General features: G+C 40.7%; 1 protein-coding gene across 2 annotated transcripts in view; it reads left to right on the top strand.

The window, feature by feature from the left end:
* Nucleotides 1-17,823, top strand: part of ZNF704 (zinc finger protein 704) — a 102,034-nt gene that overhangs the window by 58,371 nt on the left and 25,840 nt on the right. For both annotated transcript variants that reach the window (XM_038127726.1, XM_038127725.1), the window contains exons 3-6: nucleotides 4,590-4,693; nucleotides 8,822-9,054; nucleotides 12,627-12,727; nucleotides 15,045-15,306. In XM_038127726.1, coding sequence (XP_037983654.1) covers nucleotides 4,590-4,693; nucleotides 8,822-9,054; nucleotides 12,627-12,727; nucleotides 15,045-15,306 — 700 coding nt within the window. The remainder of the gene's footprint in view (nucleotides 1-4,589; nucleotides 4,694-8,821; nucleotides 9,055-12,626; nucleotides 12,728-15,044; nucleotides 15,307-17,823) is intronic.

Raw genomic sequence — 17,823 nt, 5'->3', positions numbered from 1 at the left:
TTAGGATTTTTACTTCGGAAGTGCTTCTGTTATTACTAGTATACTAATTACAATGATTCATTGTAGGATGAATCATATTTTTGGTGTCAAAAGCTTCTAACATCATGTTTATCAGTATTGATGCAGTGCTCAGTGTGACATTATCAGTGTAATGTGGCTATAGTCAAGCAACCATACTCAGGTTTCAGAAGTCCTTTTATGAGAATTTAGCACATGTAAGTATGGGAGGGAGAGAGCAATTTAAATATAGTGTTATTTTGTCCCAGTTATAGCTTATTAAAGCACACATATTTGTATTGTACTTCTTACAAAAGGTCCAGGTGTTTTGTGAACCACTGTCATAAGCTGAATTTTGGCTGGAGGACAGTAGACAGTTAACATGGAATAATAACATTTTTGTGCTTGACTGCTTCTCTTCTTATCAATCCTAGTTAATGATTTTTTTTTTCTTTGCTTCAAGTAAACTTGGTTGTGCTCTTCAATAGGGTCAATTTTACCAAAAGCATCTGCTACCACTACTACTTTCTCTGCTCTGAGAATATTCTCCAGTACCCTTAAAATATGGTTAGGTAAAGTACTGACTTAAAATGCAGTCTCTCCAAGAGGAAGGACTGCAGGCTTTTTGATCTAAGCCAGGCAAGTAATAAAGAATAGTCTAAAGACTGAAAAATTAGAATAAAATTTGTATTTCTAAAGATTTATTTGAGAGCAAGCTTGAAGAATAGAAAAAAAAAATAGAACTGTCATATAGGTGTGTTCAGATGGGAATAATATTTAGTAGGGAGTTTGAAGGTAACAGTGGCCAAGAGTTGGCAGAAGAAATGTAGGAGATTGGACGTTGCATCGATTTGGAACACTTGCATAGCCTCAGACTTGTCTGGGACCTTCTTTTTCTCATCTCTTGGAGCTTAAACCCAGCCTTTCCTTGTAGAGAGTTTTGAGTGGGGAAACTGTGATGGGTGGTTAAGATCGATAAATTATTATCAAAAAAGCAATAAATTCATCAGCAAAATCAGAGAAAGGATTGATCATCAGTAAGTGTAGTAACCAAGTCTGATTGGCCTTGACTGTTAAAGAAAAGGACACTTAATTGCCAGGGTGGCTAGAGCAGTGTGTTGCAGGGATCCAGTGAAACCACTCCCCCTGCTGAGGAAGCAGGGAGATGTGAAACAAAGACACCTGGGGTGGTGGTAAAAGGTCTGCCTCCAAGGACCTGTAACTTCTACTGCTAGTATCTTAGCTGATTTGTTGTAATTTGGCTATTTCATGTGTTTGGATTTACAAACACTTGGAAGGAAAGGACTTCCAAAACTGCTTGGTTCTCAAATGCAAGTTGGGCTGACACAGATACATCCATCCAGAAGATGGAAGATGGAATTTGGAGACTGGGATGTGAGGTTAGAGAAAAGAAATCTTCATAGTTGATGTAGTAGATGATCTTACAACTGATTTAAATTTCATTGCACCTAATAACAGTAACATCAGGGCTTATGATTTCATTCCACAGAAAATCGCCTTAGCAATGGTGAGATAAATGCTTTGGGAACAATTGATGCGTAACAAGTTATTCTCCCTTCTGAGTCCAAATAGTGTTGAACAGCTGTGTGCAGGTTCAGCTTTCCAGTAGAGAAAGCTGGAAAATACTGGGGAAATCTTAAGGCATGAACTCACATGTGATGCTGACTAAATGCAGATGGCTTTAGTGGTTGCTATCTTCAGTTTTATGCCTTGCCTGTATCTCAAAGGCTGCTGCTGCTGCTGCAGTACTGGCTGAATGATATGTGAAATATGTGTGTTTACATTTATGAGCCAAACTGTAAAAATGGAACAGAGTCACATAAGCGAACACTTGTAGCTGCTAAAATTCTTGTGGCTGGGAAGTATGAGCAGTGTTCTTGCTTGCTGGATGCAGTTGAGGAGCAGTAAATAGTAAAAATGACTGTAATTCAGAACAGGCAGAGAGAAAGTCCAAAGTTCGTTTTATTTGGGCTGTTATCCTGGTAAATTGGATCAGGAAGAAAAAAGGATTCCCGTAATTGCAAGAGTGTGGTTTAGCATGGCTAGAAATGACAAGGATTCTCATGACTATTCCTATTCTTTGTCTGCTTGTGAAAACTTCCACCTTAAGCACAGATGCCAGTGCTGACAATTTTGGGACATTGTAAAATTATTTGGAGCAAGGGCTAGATTTTCAGGACAGCAGTGCTTATCATTGTAGAGGGGAGAAGAAAATCAAAATAACTAGAAGAAGTTAATTATAAACTGCTTGGAGAAACTTTGTGATTAGCTCCGGGTCTAGACTCTGACATCCTGACACCAACTTGGCAAACAATTGCAACAACTGCTGTAGTGAGATTTTGCAATTCTTGAGAGGCCTGGATGGGAACATGTTAGTCCTGTTGCCACACAGACAGAAGAGCTTTGTTGGAAGGCTGGTTGCAAACACTAGGGATCAGCTTCTCCATCTTATCAGGAACTTTTGCTCATTTTGTCCTCATATGTTCCAGAAATGCAGATAGTAATGGTTCATTCACAACTGGATAGTCACAGGGACAGTTGGTGTAGTCTGGCAGGAATAGGCTACAGAGCAAGTGAAGCCTTCTCAGAAACTAGATTTTCATACTGGGATATTAGGTAATTGGAAAATCATCTGGCAGTGTTGGTCTTGAGAAAGTGTAGCATCTCCATGTCAACCCCAAGGAAGGGTCTTCTGAGCCCAGAGGAATTTGGCATTCTGAGTGAAACACTCCTCTGCAGGCACAAGGAGCTAATGGGTGACAGATTAAGAATTCAGCTGATTATAGCAAACATCCAAGACCTTTCCAGTACTTGATGATGACCATATGGCTGCTGTGCTCTTTGCAGAAGCCTTGGCTGGAGGAAAGAAGGGTTTCTACAGATATAATCAGAATGCAGCAGGAACTATCATCAGTGTTTCAGCTCCAGGCACTGATGTGTTGCAAAAGACAGTTGTGAGAGTTAAGCTGTTGTGCGGCGTGGGAGAGTGTTCATCAGCATCTGTGTGGGTCCCTGCATCAGCCAGAAAGCAGCTGTGAACCTTTTCATGGGCAAGTTCAAGGTTTGCTCACTAAAATATCAAGAGCCTTTGACTGTAGTATAGTTTGCAGTTAATGAACCTTGCACCTGATGAGTGAGATAGGATTCCAGAAAAGGGAGTGCACCCAGCACATCCTGTTCCTCTTGGTGTCTTACTGACCAACAGTTGATGGGAAACAGCAGGTAGCTGACCACTTATTATCTTGGGCTTTAAATTAGACTCAACCTGATCTGTTCAGTAGAGCTCCTGACAAGGCACAGAGATATCTCCAGAGATCCAGAAAGCAGAATACGGGAGAAATGTCCTTTTGTAAGAACGAAATTAACGTGATCTCTAGGACTTGAGAAGATGATTTTGGATGATCAGTCATATGTTTGAAAGCAAACGTTTTCAAAAACTTGTCTGTTTTGATTCCACCCACAAGGCGGAAATCCCACAAGGATTTCCAGCCCACGAGGGTGGAAAGCAAAAGTCTGCTAAATGTAGTGGGTTTGGTAGTTTTATTTTGGTGCATTGACTTCTCAGAAATTTTACATTGTGAGAGAGTTACTCTTGGGTAAAAAAGAAAGAATATAATTTGTACAAACAAAAAAAAAAATCCTTCCTTGCCTAAAAAACCCCCCATGACTCCTTGAGCAATGGATCACTGAATCCTGGTTCCTGGTGGCATTTGCCATTGTCCAAATCTTCTCTTCCTTTCCCTGAAAAGCTGGCTGCTCTCCTTCCCCTTATTACTCCTTCGCCATGTCCTCTCCTCTGACTTACACAGGTTCTCATGGAGACCAGGCTGAGGCAGCAGTGGGCCCCTGTGCCATCATGCTGGTTCAGGCACCCATCACACCTGCAAAACAACCTCCTCTCCCTCTCTCCCTCCCTCTCTCCCTCTCTCCCTTTCTCTCCCCTACCCTCCTACCCTTCCTGCACCATTTTTATGCCAGTTTCCTAATTACTTAAAATATTTGCTTTTCAATCTGACCAGGAAAAATTTAGTATCAATCTTCTGGAGAGAGTATGGGAATGTTAATAGTGTTAAGCACAAGCAACAAACTCACATCCCTTAGTTCCAGTTCACAGTTTTTCTTTACGCTACAGAGACTAACATATGTTGATAATGTTGCTAGTAATCTCTCCCAGTTTTGCATCTCTGTCTTCATCGAGGAAAACCACCTTAAGAACACACTTTGCTCTAAGAATATGAAAGCTGAAATTCTGAAAAATAAAAAAAGAACAAAGTCAAAGTTACAGTCACAGTAATCCTGAAAATTTTATACAAAGATGTATTCTTTTTTCCCACTTCTTTTCCTACTAACACTGAGTTAGTTTGCTTATAGAAGCCTCTTGATATGCTCAGGTTGCCAGAAGACCAATGCTTGGAGAACTCTGTGCAGTGGCTTGTTGTTGTTGCTGTGCTGTGCTGGCTTAGGATTTGGGCTGGTATTAAAAAAAAAAAAAAAAAAAAAAAAAAAAAAACCACTAAAAAAAATTAAATTTTTGTTGATGTGTTTCCTGCCTCCCACTCACTGTGTTTCAGGAAATCTTCGGAAGAAGTGGACATGGATAAAGTAACAGCAGCCATGGTACTCACCAGTTTATCCACCAGCCCTTTGGTCCGCAGCCCTCCTGTCCGACCCAACGGTAAGCCTTTAGAGCCAGGGGCTGCAGGAAGGGGTGCCAGGGCCCTTTGTCGGGGGGGGCTTGTTTCTGGGAGTTGTGGCCGTGGTGAAGAACAAATGGTGAGTGGCTATCTTCTGGTATGTTGGGGATCATACTGAGCTTTGCTCCAACCTAGTCAAAGTCTTTGGTGCAGCACTGGCAGAAATGAAAAGAGACATTTTCTGTAACTGTAGAGCAGCTCTAGTTTATGAAATGGGAGATGCCCATTCCATAAATGGGATGATATGAGTTCTTCAAAATGTCACTGAAACACTTAATTTTTCAAAGAGTTTGTTTGCATTTGCACACATACAGTCCTAGAATTGTAGAGTAGTTAGGATTGGAAAAGACCTCTAAGCTCACCAAGTCCAACCATCAACCTGGCACCACCACCATGTTCACCTCTAAACCATGTCCTGAGTGCCATATCCAGGTAGCAGCTGTTCTTGTCGTCCACTCCATGGAAATGAGATCAGATTTTACCCAAAGCCACAGTAAGGCAAAGCACTTCCAGATCACAGCCCTTGGCTGAGACACCAAGGTAGCATCTGCAGGAGCAATCTGCACAGCAAGCAGTCTGCTTCTCTCTGCACCTCCAGTTCCTGTGCTATGTGTAACTCTTTGATGGTCTTCCATCAATCAAATCCGTAATCCTTTTGAAGGCTACTTCATTCATGGTATAGCAGAAGACACAGAAATACACAGATAAAAAGAAATATAAAAAGTTTCAGGTAATAAAGAGATCGATTATGAAATATAATTGATCTACGCAAGATTGACTGGAGTTACAATAAATTTTTAGGAGTGTTTTATTTTAAGGAATAATTTGTATTAGGATACCCTTGTTAGGGTACCTCAGCATTGTTTGTATGACTGACTTTTCTTACTCACTTGTAACTGCTAAAAAACCACTAGATGCTCTCCTACTGTCAGTAATTGGAAGATTGAGAAATACTTGCTTTTCTTCATGGAAACAGGCATGATCTACAGTATGATGTTCTTAAAGGAATTCATAGCAAATGTCAATGCTGTGGTTTTTCCATTTGTTTTCAGAAAATGTAAGTTCTATCCATTTAGTTGGAATTCTGGCCATGAACACCCATGGCCTTTGTTCCTGTGCTTTCCAGTGTTGAAAGCCAGAAGTGTTTATTGGAGTGCCACTGCTCTGAGGAGCCCTGGGAAACCTCAGGCAGTGACATCCCTGGTGACTGCCATGCCTCAGGACCAGATGTTGCCAGCCCCTGGGAAAGGCCAGCAGAAGGGTAAAAGCACACCTGCTCTCCAGCTGCTCAGCTCACAGACAGAACCACAGCTGAGGATGGATCTGTGCTTGATATGGCAGGCAGGGATTTGGTGTGGCCAAGACATACACATATCCCCGCTGCATCCCTGTCCTGGGGAGCTGCTCTGCTGTGGGTGAAGCAGTATCTGCCACCTTAGACAGTCTGAGCAGGTGACACTTGTCAGGAGCAGCAGTGCACTTGCTGCAGCTGTCGATTGGAAAGATCTTCCAAACAAGCCCTTTTGAATTGCTAATGGTGGCTGTTTAACTGCCTTTGATATTTCTCAACATAGTCTGAGTGCTCTTTGATATTTCTTCATCTGGCTTGTCTGCTTGTTTCCCACAATCTGGGAAGACTAGCCTGAAAATGTAATTCGCGTGTTTTCAATAATCACAGACAAGATTTTGAAGCTGGTTTTGGACACCTTCTCCCTGAATAGCTCAGTTTTGCCTTAGTCAAGGCTTACTAAAAACTTGAATAGAAGTGTAAAGACTGGATAATTTAAAGCTTATTTGGTGTTGCAAGGCTAGGCTCTGATCCTAGTAATACAAGCAACAAATGTTTTAGTGATTAGTTTTTTTCTACATGCTTTTCCAAAAAAGGGCAATAAGTAGCAGTATAATTAAAGGACCATTTGTTAAAACAAATGGAATTTTGCCTAGAAGTAAAAAAAAAAAATAACATTAGCGTTAATATTAAAGTCAGATCCATGCTGGAATTCCTGGGAGTGATCTCCCATGAAAACTGGATCAGAGTTTGGCCCTTGTTTCTCTGCAGTTGAATAATATTTGGTCTGGTTCTCTTTCACGCAACTCCAGCAGTGTGAAAAGAGCCCCAAAATAAGAGTAAGTTGCATTTATTTATATATTAAACTTCTTTATATTAACAAATTTGTTAGTATGAATGAGAACCAGTCTTTGGTTTTTTTCCTTTTGTTAACCTCATTCAGTCTTTTCCATGCTACTTAAAAAATGCTCTTGATTTACATCTCTTTCTCAGCCAGGTGAGGAGAAGCTGTACACACTGAGAATACAAATAGCACCATAACTGTTTCAGAAGGTAGTAGTTGAAAGAATGTTCCTTTGTTTTTCAGAAGACATGGAAATTTTAAGCTATGCTAAGGTCACAAGTTGATACCAGATGTAATTTTTGGCTTTGGCACAAGACTGAAGTACCAAATATATAAAAGAAACAAAACCCACCTTCATTACAGTCACATGAAGGTTGTAATCATGAAACAAAACATGACATTTTCATGTGTTAACTTTGGAGCTGCCAGAATGTGCATGTTTATCTTTTTCCAAAGAAGAATTGGGCAGGGTGGAGGGAGAGGATCAATTCCATTTATGCTGTGTGGTCCTGATCAGTAAATAGTACTACTGTAGCAGCTGCCTACTCAAGGAGGCACTGCGTTCTGTTTTTTTGAGCAGCTGATGTTAGTCATTAAGGATTTTGTCCAAAACCGACTGAATTAGGAGAAAAAAACCCAAAAATTCACTGGTTTGGTGGTAAGCTTTTGATAGCTCACTTTCTTGCCAATATCATTAGTTAAATTTATCTGTAAGAAATTGAGAAGGAATAAAGTAGTGACTTCAGCAGATCTTTTAAAGACAGGCACTGGCTTGAAAGGACTTGTCTCACACTTAAATACTGTTTCATGAAGAGATAAGATGTTGTTTGCTTGCCAGTTCCAAAGTCAGGTGTTACACAATACTCAGGCACCTACAGTGTCATTGGGAAAAGCTTCCAATGCCCGAGTTAGGGAGAAGCTGCACCTAAACAGTCCCTGCACATTTGCCCAAGGGCTGTGAGAACCTGAAGGCTCTGGCAGAGCCACCTGTGGCTGCACCCTGGATGTGCTTGGGCCATGCCTCCTCTGAGCTGATGAGCTGCATACTCCTCTGCTGCCAGCAGCCCTTTAGGGACAGCGAGAGTGACATGCCGGCGTCTAAAGCCTGAGGACCTCTGCATGTGAAGCGTGGCTCAAGCTGTGCCTCAGACTGCACAGGCAGAGCTGTTACTCCCAGCCATGGTGCTGCAGAGTGTAAGCTGTTAGTGCAAGTGTCTTAGCGTGTAGTGGGTGGGGAGCTGCAGCACTGAGGAGGCAGTTCCTCTGGCGAGTGGGTGTGGAGGTGATCCAGTGTCTGTGTGTTACACTTCTGAAACCAGATGTCTGCACACCTGTGTATCCCAAGGGATACATACCACCTCATGTAGAGATTCAGATTAGTCAGAGGCAGGTGTATTGAGAGATTGTAAGAACACAGAGTGTAACTATGGTTTTCTTTGGTGTTTTAGTGCTGGGAAGATGGTCATGTTTTTGTGGATCCGCTTAGTGTTTTGGGGCTCAGAGTGTGTGTCCCCTTCCCAGGGGATCTCCTGTTGGCAGTTCAGTGGCTTGGAGCTTGCTTTGGTGCCGCACCACAGTTGTGTGTTTCTGTTGAAAGTTGAGGATGTATTTAGAATCATAGAGGTCAATTTAAAGGTCAATTTAAATATTTTCTGTAAATCATGCGTGCAATATATGACAGTTTATCGCTGTTTATGCTTCAGAACAGGTTATCTTTTCATATACAACATTTCTTTTTAGAAAAATACTTTGCTGGCTTTTGTTTGTTTTGTTTTAAATAAAATAAAAATCAAGTGTGGAATATGTAATTTGTGTGCAGTGGGTTAAATATGGTTGTCCTCTACATCCAGTGCTTTCACATTCCTTTACTGAATTTGCATTTAATTACCAACATGGCATCTACACCTTAGGAAAAAGAGCTCCTTAGCTCTCTCATGATGATAGTCTTGTAATAATAGCTTTTGTTGTTCTTGACAGAATCCCTGAATGGATCTTGGAAAGAAGGAGGATTTGTGCCTTCTAGTACCAGCAGCAGTGGATACTGGAGCTGGAACGCTCCCAGTGACCAGTCCAACCCATCCACCCCATCTCCACCTCTGTCAGCTGATAGCTTCAAAGCTTTTCGGACACCTTCCCAGCCAGATGATGGTATTGATGAAGGTGAAACAAGCAACCTTCTCTTCGATGAACCCATTCCTAGGAAGAGAAAGGTTAGCCTTATGTTAAATTTCACATCCATGGATAGATAGAATGTTGGTAGGCTTATTTTGTTGTGAGAAAGGAACAGGTCACCCAAATACCTCTTCTTTGTATCCTCCCTTGGCATGCATTTAACATAGGGACTTCACGTAGTCACTGTGTCTCATTCAACGTGGTCACCTCCTGCACATACATGCTGCTATCAGCACCACATATTTCCTGGCAGATGGTGAGGTGCTACAGAGCCTCCTGCTCAGAAAACACTAGAGGGATTTCCAGAAGGTGTTGCCTCTGGCCATTCAAGGGTTTTCTGTCCTACTTTGACAAATTCTCTGTGCAACAGGCAGCAACAGGCAGCCTTTACGTGTCATCACAAAAACTGACTATGGCCTTAATACTCCTTGTTCCCTGAAAGTGCTGTTTGTCTGACAGCATGTCAGATACCTTAATACTGTGAAGGTTTCTCTGCACAAACATATGGAGTGAAAATGGAGAGAGAGAGCTCAAACCCGATGGCTTTCAATACAGTATTCGCATTAGCCAAATTTATCCTCAGTTGGAGTGCAAAACCAGGCTAAATAAAACATGACATTAAAAAAAAGGTCCAAAACTAACCCAAAAAAGCACCATTGCTAGCCAGCAAGCTTCTCTGGAAGAAAAAGAAAACAAAGAGATGGCACTAGTCCAAGTTTTCTTCCCTCTCAACACAACAGGACAGATTTTACATAGCAAGATGTAAAAGGGCTTTTTGTAAGGAGAAAAAACAGAGAATTTATTCCCTTAGTGAGACAGTTAATTGCTTCATCACCAGCAGGAAGAAGTTTTAATGATTGTTTAAACCTGTTCAGATTTATCCTATTGCTCCAGAAGCTGTTTGTTTGCTGACCCATGCAATTGTTCCCTTATTCATGGGAAAGGGGTGAAAATGTTTGTGCATCTTGCTAAGAGGAAAAAAGTATTTTGGAGGACACCTTTGTTATAATAAATTAAAAGTTGGAGCTGAGCATTGCACTAAACAGAGAGACAATTTGGGGGCATGTGGGGCTGGAGGAGTAGAAGTGCAAAAGTGTCCTGGTTTGCCTTTTACTTCTCAGTTAACCTTCATCTTATTAGCACCACTCTTACTGCTCAGCTGTGATGAGACAGATGGGTTTGCAGCTGCCATCATTATTGTTTTCTAAGTTGCTTTCAAATATTTCTATTTGTGTACCCACCATAGGTCTATTTCACTATCTGTTCTGGTTCACAAGGATTTTGCTTTGTATGGCAAATATTTTATTTAGATAAACAGTAACATTCCATGCCAAATTTGGTTTTATAAATGAACTTGCTTTCCTGCAGGATTTTTTCTTTATTCTGGTTCCAGCATGGTATTTGATCTGAGTACAGGTTAGCACCTTTAGAAGCTGAAACAGAAATGTTCAGGTTATTTCTTCTTCAGGGCTGCAAAAGTCAGAAGGAGTAAACCTGGAAATAGAGTAATTCGTAATCTTACTATTTGCTTAAAAGTTTCCTCTAAGGTAGTTATTCCTCACCAAACCATTTATGTTCCATTATTTTCTTAAATAAAACATTAAACCTGAATAGTAGTTTTTGGAAAGGAAATGGAAGAAATGTAAGCATATTCTTTATTTCTGCTGAGTGAGCTTTCACTTGATTATGTTAAAAGTGCGTGGGTTTTTGCAAACTCCTACCAGTGACAATAAATCCAAAACCACAGTGGAGCTAAGGAGACTGATTTTATCATCAAACTGGGGATGGATGTTAAACCATTCTGTGTTCAGAAAGATGCATATGGTGTTTATGATGTCATATTGGAATTCCTAGGATGTCAGTTATAAACATGGCCTTCATCTTGTTGACATAGTTGGTGGTTGGTTGTGTGGTTTTGAGCTGATAATAGTATTTAGTATTATATTATGGAAGTAAGAAAAGTATGAGTCAGAATTGCTAGATAGATTATATTTAATTTGAGAAAAGAAAGAGTTCTGTATCTGTTTGACTGATAGTTGTATTATCAAATTTTAAAAAATGGGCAATTTATGTGCAATTTATTCCAAAGCAGAAGTTTTTCATACAACCAGTATGATCAGGTACCTCAAATCTCAAAGCCCTGAGCATTCATTCTTTAAAACAGGAGATGTTAGACTGCAGAGAACTATGAGAACATGCTACTACAATCGACTTGTATTTTAAAAAGCCCATCCACTGAGATTAATATAACTGAGAAGTTATATACTAATCATCATCTTTCTAGCAAATGCTGAAACCATCTACTGGCATGCAGTTCCAAAGGGTCCAAATTGAAGAAAGCACCAAGTCAGTTTTTGTTCAAGGCACAGTGAAATGTACTTAACCCTAAGGATGTGCTTGTTCTCCCCCCCTTTTTTTTAATTGAGTTTTATATAAATATATTAATTTAATCTCACATGTAACAGAAATTATAGAATAATGATGCAGTATTTTGATGCTCTTCCTCCTGTTAATAACGTGTTCTGTAATAATAGAGAAAATTATTTCTAAGAATTGCAAGCTATTTAGAATTATTTTTTTTTTTAACTGTACAAAATCAGTTTCATTTTGGGGTAAAATTAGCTTTTAAATACCTCTAGAGATTGTAACATCTATGTTGTTTTAAGACTACTTTTCTCCAGAGTCTTCAAAATGTTGAAGATTGGCCTTGTAATAGCCTTGTTGGGTGTGCTCTAAATCAATGATAACTCAGTGGGGATCAATGAAGTTATATTAAAGAATATTAAAAAAATGTTTAAATGAGATTATACCTGTATTTTTAAAATATTGAACACAAACTTTAAAATATTGAACTTCTCACTCTCTAGTCTGGGTAAGGTCCACAGCAGCTTCTGAGTGAAACAAAAGTAGATTGCACCCGCTCATGGTGAAAATGGACATTACAGAAGCTGTGTTTTTCTGGCACAATATTTTTTTGTGCTGCAAATATCATGAGCAGAAACATTCACAAGAGCTTGCTTTGGAAAGACCTTAATTTAAGAAGGTCCTTGGATGAAGTAAGAAGTCCTCATCAGGGTTTTTTTGAAAGAAGTATAGGAAGTTTTTATATCATCTACCTCCCTTAGTGGAGGAACTGAAACTTAAACATGGAAAAGTGTTGCCAATGAACAGAGAGTGGTTAAGTTTTGTCACAAGCTGCTCCTGCAGCTTTTCACTGGATTCTCTTGAATTCAGTAGGGTGATATATTTGACAAGAGACTATTAGTTCATTATGAATTTGAGTCAAAGGCTCTTGAGTCTTCACAGGGTTTTGTAACTGTTTATCTGGTTTGGGTAGTTTGGGGTTTTTTCTACCTTCACAGAATTACAGAATCACAGAAGTTTTCAGCACTTAACCCAGCACTGCCAAGTCCAGCATTAAACCAACATCTACAACTCCTATTTCAACTAGGCAACATCTACAAGTCCTTTAAGTACCTCCAGGATTGGTGACTCAGCCATTTCTCTGGGCAACCTGTTCCAATGCTTGACAGCCCTTTCAGGGAAGAAATTTTTCCTAATATCCCTACAACTTCCATACAACTAATGTTGTTTTACTCATAATTTTCAGAACTCCATGAAGGTGATGTTCAAATGCCTGTGGAAGAACTGTGGGAAGGTACTGAGCACAGCTGCAGGGATTCAGAAACACATACGGACCATTCACCTTGGGTAAGAGAGCAGTCTTTTTGGGAGTCTAAAGGATTTGGTATAGAAGAGGAGCAATTGCCCTTGGCTGGAGACATGAACTGGATTGACCTTGGCTTCTTTGTCTCATATCCCTATGTTTCTGAGGAAATTGCAGAATAGTGCATCAAAGTGAATGTGCACTTATTCCAACAGCGAGGCACTTTCTTTCCTGAAATTCTGTCAGCTTTGCTAGAAGGTCACATGGAGCTCGAGGTTACACTGCACTTCCCTCTCAGCTGCGCAGCTCAGTGCCATTACATCATATGTGCTGTCTGCACATCATGTCTGGGATGACACTCTGTGGTAGACAGGTTCAGGGTCTTGCATGAATACTTTTCAGCTTTGTTTCACATCAGGTCAGGTGCTTGTGCCAGTTCTGAGTTGAATTTATGCCAAAAAAAATATTAATGCCAAAAACCCCACCAAAACCACAAACCACGTAAGAAACCTAAAAATAAAAGGAAACTGAGCTGCATGTTGGCATGGTTTAAAGTACCACAAAGCTGTTCACTCACTATCCCCTTCCTGCCCTGGAAGAATCAAAGGAATAAAGAGTTAGACCTCATGGGCTGAGGCAAGAACAGTTTAATGGCTTAAACAAAATAAAACACTGATGACGATGATAACAGTAATACTAACTCTAATACTTTTAAGGAAAGGGAGAGAGAGAGAAACAAAACTGGAGAGAAACATGCACATTACAGTTTCTCACCACCTGCTGACCAATGCCCAGCCTGTCCGAAGTAGTGATCAGCACCTCCCAGCTAGCTCCCTGCAGTGTATTTACTGAACATGACATCCTATGGTATGGAATATCCCTTTGTCCTGGCCGTGCTTCCTCCCAGCCTCTGGTGCCCCTGCTCACTGGCAGAGCATAGGAAACAGAAAAGTTCTTGATGTAGAGTAAGCACTGCTCAGCATCAACTAAAACATCAGTGTGTTATCAACACTCTTCTCATCCTAAATCCAAAAGACATCTCTGGGCCAGCTACTTGGAAGAAAATTTACTCCAGCCCAGACAAAACCAGGACACACATGTATGTTACGTGGACAAGAAGCAAAAGCAAATTGATCTTTTAGGAGACAAGTTTGTCTCAGAGCTGTAGTTTGCAACTGAACTCTCCCAGGTAATTCACTGAGTGATGTACCTGTCTCATTTATAATTACAGTTGGGACTCACGGTCTTCATCTGTTAGGTGAAAATACATCTCTGTTCTGTAGGTCTGTGTGACCCACAGCTTAAAAATTAAAGCCATTACAAGAAAGATCAGGAGCTCAGGATGGTCTTGAAGAGATCAACAATTACCATTGGGCTTAAGAGTAAGGCTGTGGGAAACAGAAAATCTCTCTCAAAATGCAGTTAGGAATGTTGATTTGTGCTTTATATTATGGGGATATGTGGTATGGGAGAGGCAGAAATAAACAGCAAAACCTTTCTGGAATTTGCTGGAGCTAGAAGCTTTTCTGGAAAGAGTAGTTTAAGTGAATGACTGGCTGCATTCTGATGGATGGTACCTCTGGTAGAACCTTTCAAACCTGCTGGACCTACGTTCTCTCAACAAGTTCTGGTTTGGACTTCAAGATAGCGTGTAGTCCACTGGGAGCTACTGCTTTGACTGGGTTGCTTCACTGTTAGCACTTAAGCTCAAATGCACATCAGATCAAACTTTAAGGCAATTAAACCTCCTACATGCCCTCCTTCAATAAGTCTGCCTCTGGAGAGCAGGACCAGAAAGTCCTAGCTTGGCAAGCCAGCCCATATGAGTGCTTTCCCTGTGTCTGAGTGAGTTGCATGGTGAGACTGTTTTCTAGCAAATTCTTCCGTTTTGTTACAGAAAGTTACAGTGAACAGCAGCTGTAAGTATATTTGGTATAATTAAGTAACTTCTGATAAGATTGCATATTGTTTGCTGTAACATGAGTGAAGTGTATCTTGCCTGTGTCTGTTATCTTGGCTGTCACTTTCAAAGACAGTATGTTGAGATTCTTGTTAACTTTACAATAGTTACAAATGAGAAGCTGATACTTGATCTCAGAGAGTCAAACATCTACTCCAAGGTGAAAGAATTGGTCAAGAATAACATAGAGAGGGGAAAAAATAATTCCTACTCCTTTTGCCTTCAGATTAGATGATTTTCCTCCTCCCGTTACTTACAGTCAGAATGCAGATGAAGTAGGAAGGGTTGAAACTGCAAATATTAATTTATTGACAATATGAATATATTCATTCATGCATCTAGAACTTAAAATTTACCTCAGGGTTCTTGCTTTCAATCAGTTCTTCTTTTTTTTGATACAGACGTGTAGGAGAGTCTGACTACAGTGATGGAGAGGAGGATTTTTACTATACAGAAATCAGGCTCAACACGGACTCAGTAGCTGATGGCTTAAGCAGTCTTTCCCCAGTATCTCCATCTTTAGCATCTCCTCCTTCCTTTTCCACCCAAGACGCAATCCGTCCTGAAACTTCCTGTGCCAAAAGCGAGACTAAAGTGATGACACCTCTGAGCCGCTCAGCTCCTACCAACCTCTACCTCGTACACACGGACCATGCTTACCAGGTAACATCAGTGGTATGAGCTCCAGTGATTACACTTATGTCACTAATGTGTAGGGAAATGTCACATCACAGTGTTTGGGTTTTAAGGGGCTGAAAGATTTTCAGAGCAGTCAAAGGCATTGTTTTTATTTAAACTGAGATGTATTCTTCTGAGCTCATGGTTTGTTTACATGCCCACCACAGCCGGTGGATTTTGGGCTGCTGTTTATCCAGCCACACACAGGTACATACCTCAGGTTGAGAAGAATTGATTTGTGTATCCCACTGCCTACATCAGTTCAATTTTCACTGACCATTAGGAGAACCCTAGGTGATGTGCTAAGATGGGGTTTCCAGCATTGTAAAAATTCCCATCCAGTCAGCTGAATCCCTCCCAGAGTCTTCATTTCAGCTTTGTTTTTATTGAATAAGTACAAGCTCTGCTTGAAGTGTCAACAAGTGTAAGACTGATCTCAAGGATGCCAGGAACAATTCATTTCCTGTTTTTGTACAGTGTGAGATGTCAGTTTGCAGTTGTAAAGTAGAGCAGGAAGAATGAAAAAGCAAATATGGTACCTTCCTATTTTTGGAGGTGATGCTTTTCACATGGCAAAAACTGCTGTCCTAGAACATTCCAGCTAAGTTTTGACAGAAAGCATTAATTATACAACTGCACTAAAACTTGACATGTTTTGGTCTGAATACCATAAGATAAAAGAGGAATAGAGGCTTTGAAGTAGTGTAGTTCATGACCTGCGTATGCACTGGAGAACTGAACTCTGTTAAATTTATCAGATTCAATAATTATCATATATAGCATAGTGCAGATAAAAGGTCTGTCATGTGTTTGGAGCACACCTACTAAAAGGTCAGAGGGACCTGTAGAATTCACAGGCTTGTTTTAGACTTGTGTGCTTCTTGAAAAGCATGGGTGGAAGCTTGGCATCGCAGGTGAAAGCTGCATCAGGTAGCATGCCAGCCTGGGAACTGATGGAACCAGCTAGGAGAAAGACTTGCTTCTCAGTGTAGCTTAAGCCCTGCCTCAGAGAGTGAGGCAACAAGTTTAGATGATGACAAGCTTTGCTTCATTTGGGATTTGCAGTCATGACAGTCTGCCCTGCTGTTTGGAGACCCACTCAACCCTTTTTTACAAGCAGCCTCTGAGTAAAGCACTTGGCTAATTCAAGTGTTTAAAGTCCTTGAATTGGATTTGAATTGATGTATTCCATGACACAAGACTACAAGTGCCTGAGCCCCGTGGGCTTTTCAGGTTGCTCTGGTTTCAATGCTTAATTTCATCAGTGAGGGGTGACACAGTCCATACTGTTCACAGCTTGCTAATTGGAAGCAGGAGGCAGGGTCCCTGCTCAAGCATTCAGGCTGTCCTGGCAAAGGAAGCAGCTTCCGTAGAGAAGGTCAGTGGCATCCTCTGCCAAGATCCCTTCTGCCCTGAAAGAAGGGCCAGGAGGCAGAGTGGAGATTCAGATCTCACCAGCCAGAGGAGAAGGTGGAGATTACTTCACTGGGAGGAGCTCGAGGAACTTGCATAAGGGAGGCTGAATATTGTTCATCACAGGATTCCTGTTAAAAAAAGAGGAAAAAATACAGAACCCAAAGTTTGGTCGCAAGAATCCTAAAGAAATCTGTTAATTGCCATTTCCTTTATCACTGGCAAACATCAAATAGACTACTTGTAGTGAGAAAGATATGAGGAAACTGAGGAAAGTCCTGATGCTCTTCCCTGACCCTGTCCTATGGGTGAGAAATTATTTAGAAAAATAATTGAAGAAATTCTGGAAAGTACAGCAGTTGAGACAAACTGTTCTGGGGGAGCCCCGGAGGAAGATGATGCTAGAACAATAGAGGAAGGAAAAGAACAAATCCCTCGATTCAAGGAGATCATTGGATCTTAAAACATATAGGCAGTATTTGTTAAGCAAGAGATTAAATTTAGCTTAGGAGAAGGAGCTGGAAAGTCACAGAGAACAGCAATGAGTTATTTTGAAAGGCCCTTTGAATGTCATCAGTGGAGTTAAATGAAAAGCTGTTCTTGGCCCTGATCTCACTTTCATTAAATCATTTTGGTAATACACAAATACTATTATAAACTTCACTGATAACAAATTTGGGAGACATCACCAGTAAGGGAGTTACAGATCAGGCTTGCGTGACTGGGTGATCTTAAGAATAATAGGTTTTGGATGCAGTTTAATGTCAGAACGTGCAAAGTCCTGCATCTATGGAACTAATGAGATTTTTCTGCTATAAACTAGGGTAGTTAGAAAATTATGTAAGAAGGAAGCCTATGTTCATTAATCAAGCACAGAATGACCGTGAGCCAACAACAACAGAGCTGTGAAGGGGGAAAAATAGTTGTCAGCTCTCTTGGATAAGAGATACCTGGGAGAGGGAGGGGTTTTTAATGCCATTATACAAGACCCCATATAACTTCACCTGAAATCCTGAGTTAGAATTCTGGTCAGCCAAATTTGATGTAATGGGCTCCAACCAGAAGAAGAAGAAAGAGGGCTTAGTGGAC

This window comes from Motacilla alba, chromosome 2 (genome assembly GCF_015832195.1).
Source record: "Motacilla alba alba isolate MOTALB_02 chromosome 2, Motacilla_alba_V1.0_pri, whole genome shotgun sequence".
Taxonomy (NCBI): domain Eukaryota; kingdom Metazoa; phylum Chordata; class Aves; order Passeriformes; family Motacillidae; genus Motacilla; species Motacilla alba.
Note: the sequence above shows the minus strand (reverse complement) of the source record. Positions and strands in the feature narration are given on the sequence as shown.